The sequence below is a fragment of the Diabrotica undecimpunctata genome, chromosome 6, assembly GCF_040954645.1.
Source record: "Diabrotica undecimpunctata isolate CICGRU chromosome 6, icDiaUnde3, whole genome shotgun sequence".
NCBI classification, from domain to species: Eukaryota; Metazoa; Arthropoda; class Insecta; order Coleoptera; family Chrysomelidae; genus Diabrotica; species Diabrotica undecimpunctata.
In genome coordinates this window covers 102,659,532-102,672,199 of record NC_092808.1, presented here as the reverse complement: position 1 = coordinate 102,672,199, position 12,668 = coordinate 102,659,532, and the positions used below count along the sequence as shown (strand labels likewise).

The 12,668-nt window shown below is 36.3% G+C and overlaps 1 protein-coding gene across 1 annotated transcript in view; it reads left to right on the top strand.

Annotated features, from left to right (window-relative positions):
* The window catches only part of Mon1 (vacuolar fusion protein MON1 homolog), a 45,247-nt gene that overhangs the window by 1,559 nt on the left and 31,020 nt on the right, over window positions 1-12,668 (top strand). Inside the window, exon 2 of the mRNA XM_072535031.1 lies at window positions 1,157-1,354. Within this exon, the coding sequence (XP_072391132.1) occupies window positions 1,157-1,354 (198 nt within the window). The remainder of the gene's footprint in view (window positions 1-1,156; window positions 1,355-12,668) is intronic.

The window sequence follows — 12,668 nt, the reverse complement described above, 5'->3', positions numbered from 1 at the left end:
TGCAGTATCATTTATATCTCATTTTGAATTATTGTAGTATATTCCTGCCTCCACATCCTCTGTAGCTTTGGATCTATCTGTATTTTTTTTATCTATTATAAATCTATCTGTATCCAGAACTTATCCTGTTGGTTATGATACTCCTTGTTTCTCTGTTGATTCTTATTTGGAATAGACATCCTATATGAATTCTTAAAATTGTATTTTTTTTTTGTCATGTGATCCAATTCCACATTAAAGATATCCTTTGTCACAGTCCTTGTGATATCCATTTGCCCTGTTCCTTCATTACGAAGTTTCAGTGATTGTTAAATTATGTAACCTTTCAATCTTGTCTCTCTTTGTATTGTCAAATGCAAGAAAGGCAGGCCTAGTAGAGCCTCCATAGCTTCTGTTGGAGTGCTGCATATGGCATCAGTTAACCCCTTACTTTACTGCTCAATTTGGCTGAATTTCTTGTCCCTGCAGCTCTAGAGGATCTGATCCCTCTAGTTTCCTCTAGATCCCACTGTGTGTGAAGGCAACTATTGTGAATTAGGCGTATGACATCACAGTTGATGAGCAGAATTCAGATGCTGAAGGCACATCGTAATCATCTGTGTATTTATGAATTTTGGCTCAGGGATGAAAACAAGGACCCTATCTCACCAGGAGGTGCTTGAATTCAATCATCTCCCTAATCCAGTTCTTTGTGACCTCATTTGCGCAGGTCAGTGATAGTACTCCTGTGTTAAATGAGGACTTTTGAGGAAGACTGTCACTACCAGAAAGGACAGCTTAAAGTACTTCCAGCAGTTTGCTGTGCACCAAGTCTGCCTGTTCTGGTCTTACTGTATAATTGGGATGACATTTGTGTATCACTGCCATTCTGATGCCCTTCGCCATTTCACTGTAGCTCACCCCTTTCGAGATGATTTTACACTTCTTGGCTTCGTTCTTGTCACTTTTAGGAGTCTGTGACTTAGAGCGGGATCTTTTATCCCCAATGCTCCTGCTCTCCTCTTGTTTCTTAGGCATATCTTTCTTCTCGGTAGCTGTGTTCTTATTCTTGTGAGGATTTTCATCCTTCATGAAAGTGATTATTTTAATTTCATTAAAATTTGAATACAACATTTTGTTTAGGTTTTTAAAGTTGTCCTTTAACAAACAATTTTAGGTATGGAAATGAAGATAAGTTAGCCTGGTTATTTGGAGTTATGCAGACTCTAGTAAGCTTTATTCAGTCTTCAGATGATAGTATACAAAGCATCCATACTGGTGATACCCGTTTTGTTTTTTTGATCAAAAAACCATTGATATTGGTCGCTGTTTCTAAAACCCATGAAAATGACAGTCAATTAAGACTACAGTTAAAGTGAGTATTAGGACATGCCATTAAATTACATAGTTATAGATCAATGTCAATTTTCAAGATATTTAATTCAAAAGTTAAATGTGTGTGTACATGAAGTAATATAACATAACTATTTTATAATGTATATGATCATAAATGATACTGTATATTTATAGATCTCATATTTGCCAGTATTAAAGTAAATATTACTCAGCTCTACAGTTGTTAGAGTTTATATTACAAAAATTTGTATTGTTATGAAAAGTTATTCTAAATTAAGAATTTACCTTGGTCATAAATACATTGATTACATACTTTGATTATTCAATTTCTAGACATACAAGAAAAAATAAAAAATATATACATTTGATACACTGGTAGATCTTTTTAACACTTCAATGGTCATCTCGATACTTTGAATGGTACATTAAGAAAATTTCAACTTATGTTAACCTTCTTTAGTAGAGAACAAAAATAATAAAAATGACTTACAGTAAATTATGGTTGTTTCACCATATTGTAATCTATACAATCTGTTTCAGTTTAATTCAATTTAATTAAACTCAATTTTATTTTATTTGATTTTATTTTATTTGATTTTATTTTATTTTATTATATTTTATCTTTATTTATTTTATTATATTTTACCTTATTGTAATCATAATTTATATTTTATTTACTATAATTTTCTATTTTTTTCATTGTCATATCTTGTATTTATGTTTAATTACTTTATTTTTATTATCATTTACAGGAAACACCCTGTCTTATCCCATTGCCAGCTTCGATAGGGTCAGTTAGTTCTTCTTCTATGTTTACTTTTATTGTGTTGTTTTGGTAGATATTTTCGATCATTTTGATTATTCCTAAAGGTCCCTCTATTGAGTACAATAAGTGGATAACATCCTTTAATTTGACCCGGTCAAATACGTTCTTAAGGTCCACAAAACATATATATATATATATATATATATATATATATATATATATATATATATATATATATATATATATATATATATATATATATATATATATATATATATATAATATATGAGTTTTCCAAAACTATATTTTTAAAAAATATTTATTTAACACAAAATACTAACAATAGGTTTTACTACGATAAAAGCAGAATCTAGACTAACTAACAATATGATTTTTTATACAGAAAGAAATATAATATTAAAAGTATAACATTCGGAACGTATGTTGTCTTAATCAGCGTTCTTCAGTTCACTGGACTTGGGTCATTACCTCATTAAAGCTTAGTTCGTAATTTATGGGTCGATAACTCCTCCTCTCCTAGAACGAAGCCTGTTGTGGAAGTTCGATTGTTGGCCCTTCTTCTTCCTTCTTTGTAGAATTGTTTTTCTTTGTTTTCGCTATTTTCTTTTTAAATAGAACAATAATTGTTATAATTATTCCAATGTACAATAGTGTTGTCCAAATACTTGGAACGTGATACACAGGCGTAGTTTGTAATATGGGTCTTAATTCATGATTTGGAATATCTTTAAGTTTTAATGAATTTAACGTTATTTCCATTGGTGCTATTTTAAGAATGTCGAGATTTAATTGTGGTACGTTTATCATCATTGGTTGTCCTGATGTGACATCTTGAAAGGTTAACTCTTTATTCTGGAATATAATTTTACATGATGTGTTCTCTATGAGATAAATTCCGTTTAGGATTTTTATTTGCGTCTCTTCTGCACATTTAATGAGTATTTTTTCTTCTTTAGGAAAGACAGCTAAATATTGGTTAATTTCTGGGATAATTTCGATATGGTTTAATGGAATTTTCGCTTTTAAGTATTGGCAGTGTGTGGAGATGCCATGAAATAGAATTTCATCTTCACATGAGTGCTCGTGGTTGATTTGGAGATAACCAGGACATTGAAAGATCTTACCATAAGTACAAATGTCATTTAGAGGAATTGTTATTTTTTCGTTTTTTAATAAATATCTTGAGTTTGGTAACATGATAACAAATTCTGACTTACTTTTAGTTGGGATTGGTAATAATTTATAAAGGTCGAAATTAGATTCATAATTAATAGGAATTGAAAGAAAATATTGTATTTGGTTCTTTCTATTTTACATGTTATTTGTAAAATAGCTTCGAAATCTAAAATGTTTTCATATTTTACTTCAAAGGGTAGTTGTGTTTTATAATGTGATGAATTTTTTTGGAGTTCATTATATAATTCACTGGACTTAATAATGCTAGGATGTAATGTTTTTAGTTTACAAAATGTAATAGAATTTTGGACATTTTCCATTGTATTGAGTATTAGGTTGTATGTTATTATAATTTCGTTAAACATGTCTTTTAAATAGTTGACGTTTTCAAGATTTGTTTGGAAGTCTACTGTTACGTAAAAATATGAGTCATAGTTTTTAACCTTTAAAACATGTTTTTATTCTAATATGTTGTAGAGATTACGAGAGGCCTCGATTTACCTGAGCGACCTTCCAGAACCAGTGCGAGGGAAATCCAGTTTGCCTTTACCGTTTCGCCATCGAAGGTTTTGGATTTTTCGAGATAACGGCACTGGTATATAATAACGGAACTTTATTTGGAAGGGACAGTTAATTCGGACGACGCGCTCGCGATAAAATGTTACGTTCGCTTTTTAATAAATTATGTATGTTTAGTGAAAATAAATAAATATCAGTCATTGTGCTTTTTAATGAATTAAGATAAGAACAAGACATTATAAATTAAAGACTTAACAATTAATAAATCCACAACAAATGGTGTCAGAGTGAGATCGAACATAAATTAGACTTATAATAATAATACAAGTGAATATAAAATAAATTGTGAAAATGGCTACGATTTATGAGCTGACAGTGACTAATTTAAGAAGACATCTCGAAGACAGAGAATTAGCTTCTACCGGAAAAAAGGCTGAGTTAGTCCAACGACTAAAGAACGCTTTGCTAGAAGAAGGACTAGATCCAGAGACTTATATATTTGAAGATGCTGTCCTCTCGTCGATTTCGAAAGTTTCTTCTGATGTAGCCAAGGTTTCTGGTGATGTAGCCAAAGTTTCCGGCGACATCGCTTCGTTGGAAGACAAAGTTTCTAACGAGATTTCTTCGCTGGAAAGCAAAGTCTCTGCTAACATCTCTTCGGAAATCTCTAAAGTCACTTCTGAGATGTCTGCCCTGGACGATAGAATATCTTCATTAAAAAACCAAGTTGCTGCCGATATGTTAGCCTTCGAAGAAAAGATATGGAAAGAGATGGAAAAGAAGATGGAGGAAACAGGGACAGCAGAGAGAGGTAACAATCCGATTACAGTGGAGATAAAAGAAGACGAGACGAAATTTAAGTTGGAGACACGGCCGAAATTTGAAGGAAGTGGAGGTTCTATTCATGTTAAAGTCCCAACTTTCGACGGAAAATCATCATGGAACAACTACATGAAACAGTTCGAATCAGCCGCAAGAGCAAATGGATGGTCTGAAAAAGAAAAGGCTGTAAACCTGACTATCGCCCTTCGAGGAGATGCCTTAGATGTGCTTCAGACCATAGCCGTAGAGGAGACCGATGATTTCGAACAACTGAAGAAGAGGTTAAATATGCGATATGGCCACGAACATTTGGAGCATGTATATCAGTCACAGCTTAAAAATCGTAGACAGAAGAAAGATGAGGCTCTTCAAGAATATGAGGTAGATATTGCCAGATTAGTACGATATGCTTATCCAACAGCTCCCGAAGACATGATGGAAAAATTGGCCGTTCAAACGTTTATTGATGGTCTTCGTGATCATGAAATGCAGAGAACACTGCGATTAGCTCGTCACAAGACGCTGGTTGATGTCCTATCCGCCGCCCTCGAATACGAGTCAGCTACGCAGGCCTCTGGCGGGTACAGTAAAGTTAGGACTGTAAAAGAGGAAGGAGACGAAGATAAACTTGACCAGCTCTTTAATTTGATGAAAAGCATGACATGCAAGAAAAAGAAGACCATAAAATCAAGAAACTCACCATCAGGAAAACCAGAACGAGTCAACCTTAGGGGGGCAGCTTCGACCCGGAACTCTTCCAAAGACCCTCTTATACTAATAGCTTCTTTGAAATGTCGTGAAGATAGTGTATATGTAGATGGAGACATAAATGGTAAAAAGCATACGTTGTTGGTGGATACCGGAGCGACCAGAACCATTATACGCCCGACAGTTATAAACAGCCGAAAGAAACTGTTACCAACGAGGTTACGACTTCGGACCGCTACAGGTGAAAATGCCAACATTCATGGAGAAATCCAGGTACAATTGGGAATTGGGGCAGAAAAGTTTGTCCATACTGTTATAGTTGCTGACATCGAAGAGGATGTTATATTAGGAATGGACGTAATGAATATGCATGGATTCCAATTGGATTTTAAGAATAAGGTAATCAAAGTTGGCAACGAGGAGGTATTTCTCCATCCACATAATGACAACACTGTGCAAGCAGCCATTACAGAAGATACAGTCGTGCCTGCGAGAAGCGAAACGATCATAGTAGCGCGACTACAGGGAATTGTAGACGAAGGGAGACCTGTTATGATGGAGCCTTGGAACCACGACGATGAGGTTGGCCGTGGAATCATAATTGGAAAGGAATTGGTGACTTCGGCTAAAGAAATTCCTGTGAGACTTATCAATGTCAACGACTACCCAGTGACCATAAAGAAAGAGACAAAAGTAGGAACTTGTGTACCTGTGACATCCATAATTCGTCAGGCGACAACATCTGATAATTCCAACGACAAATTCGACCAAATGGTTGCAGTTGCAGGACAGTCTCTAAATCAGATGGAGAAAAGGAAATTAAGGGAATTTCTTCGGCAGTATCGTGATATTTTCGTACCGAAAGGAGGAAAGACGGGAAGAACTACCGTTGTTAAGCATAAAATTGATACTGGTAATGCTAAGCCAATTCGTCAAACAGCTCGACGATTACCACAGGCGAAGAGAGAGGAAGCTGAAACGATTGTTCAGGAAATGAAGAAAGACGGGGTGATAGAACCTTCTACGAGTCCATGGGTCTCTCCGGTGGTCCTGGTTAAGAAGAAAGACGGAACGACGAGGTTCTGTGTGGATTACCGTTTGCTGAACAACGTTACCAAGAAAGATAGTTATCCTCTGCCTCGGATCGATGACACATTGGACACATTGGCTGGAAGTAAATTGTTTTCTACTTTAGATTTGAAGTCTGGATACTGGCAGGTAGAAATGGACCCAGTCGATAAAGAAAAGACAGCCTTCACCACAGGATCTGGATTGTGGCAATTCAACGTTATGCCATTTGGACTTTGTAATGCTCCTGCGACATTTGAGAGGCTTATGGAAAATGTGTTGAGAGGGTTATCTTGGAAAACATGCCTGGTTTATTTAGATGACATAATCGTCTTGGGGGAGACATTCGAAGATCATTTGAGGAATTTAGAAAACGTTTTTAATCGACTTAAAGCTGCCCAATTGATGCTAAACCCCAAGAAGTGCCAGCTATTTCAAGGTAAAGTCAATTATCTGGGTCATATAGTCAGTAAAGAAGGAGTGGCCGTGGATAAGGGAAAAATCGATTCCATTAAGGAATGGCCAAAACCAACTGACAAACATCAAGTGAGAAGTTTTCTTGGACTATGTACTTACTACCGGAGGTTTATTAAGAAGTTTGCAGATATCGCTAAGCCATTAACGCGACTTACAGAGGAAGCAAGAGAATACCGCTGGGATATAGACTGCCAAAATGCCTTTGAAACGTTGAAAAAGCATTTAATAACCGCACCAATTTTGGGGTATCCACTGCCAGAAGGAGAGTTCATCTTAGATACGGATGCAAGTAACGTGGGAATTGGAGGAGTGCTGTCTCAGATTCAAGGAGGACAGGAACGAGTCCTCGGATATTTTAGTAAAGTCCTTTCAAAACCTGAGCGGAATTATTGCGTCACGAGAAGAGAACTTCTAGCAGTAGTTAAATCAGTAGAGCACTTCTACCAATACCTCTATGGCAGAAAGTTTCTAATCCGAACCGACCATGCCGCCCTTAAGTGGTTGATGCAGTTTAAGAATCCAGAGGGTCAGATAGCCAGGTGGATCGAACGACTCCAAGAATACGATTTTAAGATTGAGCACCGGGCCGGAGTTAGCCACAGAAACGCTGATTCTCTTTCCAGAAGGCCATGCCCAGCAGAGTGTTCCCACTGCAACAAAACGGAATCCAAGGAAGCAGCAGTGCTAAGAACGACGATTGTCAACGACGACTGGACGCCTACTAAGATAAGGGAAGAACAAGAGAGAGATCCAGTTATACAGAAAATCCGAAAATGGAAAGAGGAAAACCGTCGACCACCTTGGCAGGAAATATCAAACCTATGCTCAGTAGTTAAGACGTATTGGGCCCAGTGGGACTCATTTATCATCGAAGATGGCTTGCTCAAACGAGTCCTGGAAAATGATGACGGTTCAGAGAAGAGAAGACAGTTGGTGATCCCAAAGAGCAGAATAGCCGAAGTACTTCGTCAGTTACACGACAGTCCATCGGGAGGGCATTTTGGTGTAAGGAAAACCCTTCAGCGAATTCGGGAACGGTTTTATTGGATGAACAGTTCCGACGACGTAAAAGACTGGTGTAAGAAATGTACTATTTGTGCTACGAGTAACGGGCCTCACCGGAAAAGGAGAGCTCCTATGAGACAATATAATGTTGGAAGCCCGTTTGAAAGAATAGCTTTGGACATTGCAGGGCCATTTCCAGAAAGTGAAAATGGGGGCAAGTACATGTTGGTAGTAATGGATTACTTCACTAAGTGGGTCGAGATTTACGCACTTCCAGACCAGAAGGCCGCCACCGTTGCAGATAAGTTGATCCAAGAATATATCAGCCGATTTGGAGTGCCTTTGGAGATCCATAGTGACCAAGGCAGGAACTTCGAAAGTGATCTATTCCAAGGAATATGTGATAGACTAGGCATGAAGAAAACAAGAACTACCGCGTATCATCCGCAATCGGATGGTATGGTAGAACGAATGAATAGGACAGTTGGCAAGTATTTGACAAAGATGGTGTCCGATCATCAGCGAGACTGGGACCAATACCTTCCGTTCTTCACAATGGCCTACAGATCTGCTGTTAACGAATCAACGGGCCAGACACCAGCCAGAGTCCTATTCGGACGCGAAATGCGACTACCTTGTGATCTAGAATTTGGGTGTCGACCTGGAGAAGATGTAGCAGGTGAAGATTATGTGATCGAATTACGAAGAAGAATGGACGATGTACATGAGTTGGTCCGTTCCCACCTTCAGATCGCTAGCGACCGAATGAAGAAACGGTACGATACACAAGCCGAAAAGGGTTGCTTTAAGAAGAACGACAAAGTATGGCTGTATAATCCCAAGAAGCGAAAAGGTTGTTCTCCCAAATTGCAGCAGTTTTGGGAAGGTCCATACCTCATCATGGAGAAGATCAACGATGTCATCTACCGAATAAGCAAGATTCCGAGGGGAAAACCGATGATAGTACACCATAACCGGTTGGCATCTTTCGAAGGTGACCACGACGTAGATGAAGAAGTGGAAGTAAACCAAGTCCAAGATGTGTCTGACCTCACGTTTGAGGAATTCATGGGTGCCTATGGAGGTACCGGTAAAGCGAGACATGGTGTTACCACTGAAGAAAAGCAAGATCTACTCGCGCTCCCCGATGACTACTCGCTGGCCCTTACCATCCCGGCCAGTATCAAAGACGCACCAGGGTTGGCATCCGTCTTTCGAAGGAAGTTTGGTCGAGTTGCAGAACTTCAATGCCAAGTGCCAGCTCCCGGTAAAACCTTGAAACTCCAAGATGCATCACGTTACCTTTTCTACCTGGTAACAAAAGACACTGCCCGTGACCAACCTACCTACCGAGATGTATGGGAAGCCTTACTTCAATTGAGAGGGCACGTACTAGAGTCCGACGTGCAAAAGTTAGCCATGCCAAAGTTGGAGTGCCGCCAATTAGATTGGAGAGTTATCCGAAATATGGTGGAGGAGATCTTTAAAGACACCGAAGTCCAGGTGTTAGTCTGTTGCAATCCGCATAGTTACTGGTGCGGAGAGAAAACCGTCCCTTGTCATTTTTATACAACTGGAAGTTGTAAAAGAGGGTCCAGTTGCCGATACCAGCATACCGTTCCAGTTCTAGTCCCAACAAGGTTCCAGGAGGAACCATCTTTTGAGAGGGGGGCAATGTTACGTAAAAATATGAGTCATAGTTTTTAACCTTTAAAACATGTTTTTATTCTAATATGTTGTAGAGATTACGAGAGGCCTCGATTTACCTGAGCGACCTTCCAGAACCAGTGCGAGGGAAATCCAGTTTGCCTTTACCGTTTCGCCATCGAAGGTTTTGGATTTTTCGAGATAACGGCACTGGTATATAATAACGGAACTTTATTTGGAAGGGACAGTTAATTCGGACGACGCGCTCGCGATAAAATGTTACGTTCGCTTTTTAATAAATTATGTATGTTTAGTGAAAATAAATAAATATCAGTCATTGTGCTTTTTAATGAATTAAGATAAGAACAAGACATTATAAATTAAAGACTTAACAATTAATAAATCCACAACACTACTATATTTTTTATTGCCAAAATTTTTGATTTTAAATTAATTTCATTTTCTTGTATGTTTTGAATTGTTTCATTAAAATTATTGATAATTTCGTGACTTAGCGAATACTGGTTATTGATTTGGCTTTGCAAGTTTGCTTCATTCGTCTTTAAGTGTTCTAGTATTGAGTTAATTTTTTCGCCATCTTCGGCATCTAAATTTCCTGTTACAGCTTTAATAATTGAACCGAACCCATTGATTATACCTCTTTTATTTCTTTGCAATTTTGTATGTATGTTTAGATTTTCAAATTGTTCCTCAATGTTATTTTTGACGTACTGTGCTAGATTAACATAATTTTTTGTTTCGTTATTAAAAAATTTACAATTAGAAAGATTATTTTTCAAGTGATCATATTGTATATTTAAGCTATCATATTCTTCTAAAAGCGGATTTAAATTGTAATAATGGACAAATGTGTGGCTAGATTTTTGAAGTTTTGCAGGTCCCAATTTGATTGGTAGTATGCCTAGATTATGGGTAACATCTTTTATTTGGATTGCTGCGCATCCGATTGCGAGGAACCTGAAAATTTGTAAGGTTTTCTTTTAGGTCGTTTGACGTTAGAAAAGTGGATATTTTCGGCAGTATTTTTATGTCGAGTAACTATTTTCGCGGTTTTCCTTTTTTTATTAATTTTGCTTATTTCTTCAGCATTGTATTTATTTTTTGTTTTACCTTGGAATTGTCTGTTACGCACAAATATTTTAGTGGGGATTATTTCAGGCAATTCTTCTCGTTTTTCGTTAGCTTTTGAGATTACTTTTTCTTTTACGTTTTGTAAAGATTTATTGATATTAGAATAAAGTATTTTCATCTTTTCTTTATGGTTTGAAATATAATTATTTAAAACTTGTTGCTCGATATTGATATCAAAAGGAGAATTATTATCTATATGTCCCGTAATCAGCTCGTATGGTTTCATTTTTGTTACTGAATGGATGCTATTATTATAGGCTAGTAAGGCATAATTTATTTTATGTTCAATATGGTCATTTTTATATTCTTTTTGATTATTTAGTAGTCTAACGTGTTCAATGATCGTAGAATGAAATCTCTCGGCAATTCCATTAGACTCTGGATGTTGAGAGCTTATAAAATGTACTTTTACCTTGTGTAACTCTAACAGTTCTTTGACAACTGAATTTTTTAATTCGGTTCCATTATCAGATATTATTTGTTCTGGTATGCAGTGATGAGTAAAATATCGGATTAATGCATTCGCTACTTCAATGCCTTGAGCTGAATTTATTTTGTATAGTTGACCATATTTAGAAAAAGAATCTATTATAGTTAAAAATTTTGTATTTTCCAACGTAATCGAATCTAGGTGTACAATTTGGAAGGGTTTAGTGCAGTAGGTGTTATATTGAACATGGGTTTGACAGGTTTCCTGTCGTACTTTGTTAATTGGCAAATTTCACAATCATTTATGAAGGTTTGGATAGATGCTCTTTGATTCGGCCAATAATATAAGGACTTAATTCTACTTTCTGTTTCATCTAATCCTCTGTGGTTTTGTTTTCCTTCGTGATAATTTTTTATTATTTCCTCAATTTCATTTGGTGGGATATCAATTAGCTTCTTGGTGCATTTAATAAGAGATAATTGCGAAGATTTGAAATATTTTTGTATGACGTTACTAAATATTTCATATATAGGATCTTCGAAGTACAAATGATATTTAACTTTAGGTGCTATATATTCTTTTACAAATTTAACTATGTCGCGTTCAGTGTTATTTTTTGAGAATTGTACAAGAAGTCTTTGTTTTTTATCATAAAGTTTTATAATAGATGGTGCTGCTGGTTCGTAATTAACTTGAGAAATGATAATTTGATTCATTCCAGTGTTTACCGAGCTTTCTGATATAGGTATACCTGTAATCGGATTTTCTTTATTTGTATGGATTGTAACACCGTCGCTATCATGGGATTCTTCATCATTGGCATCTTGATCATTTATTATTTCATCGGGTTCAACAATCAAAGACTCTGAATCCACATTATTTGGGGTTCCTAATAATGTTTCATCAAAATTTTCTATATAGTCGAAGAAATTTGGAGGTGTTTCGGGTTCTATGTCTTGAGTTTCATTTGCATTTAATCGTATTCTTGATAGACAATCACTATTTGTGTTTAGAGCACCTTTTTTATAAACAATCTCATAATCATACTCTTCGAGTTTTAGTCTCCAGCGAACTAATTTTGAGCTAGGATCTTTTAACGAAAATAGCCATTGAAGAGGTTTGTGATCTGTTACGAGAGTCACACGACGACCAAAAATGTATGGGCGGAAATATTTAACAGCCCAAACTATAGCGAGGAGTTCCTTTTCGATTGTAGAGTAGTTTATTTCTGAATCATTCAATGTTCTACTCGCATAAGCAATTGGTAGATCAGAACCTATTTTTCCTTGACTTAAAACTGCACCTATTGCAAAGTTACTCGCATCTGTTGTCAGATTAAATGGTTTCGTAAAGTCAGGATACTGTAAAATAGGTTCATTTGTAAGAAGATCTTTACAAATATTAAAGCATTCAACATAATCTGCGTCTTTAATATTTATTTCGTTGTTCTTCTTCAGTCGCATTGTTAAGGGTTTTGTAATTTTTGAAAAATCTTTAATAAATTTCCGATAATATCCCAATAGTTCTAGGAATCCTTTTAAT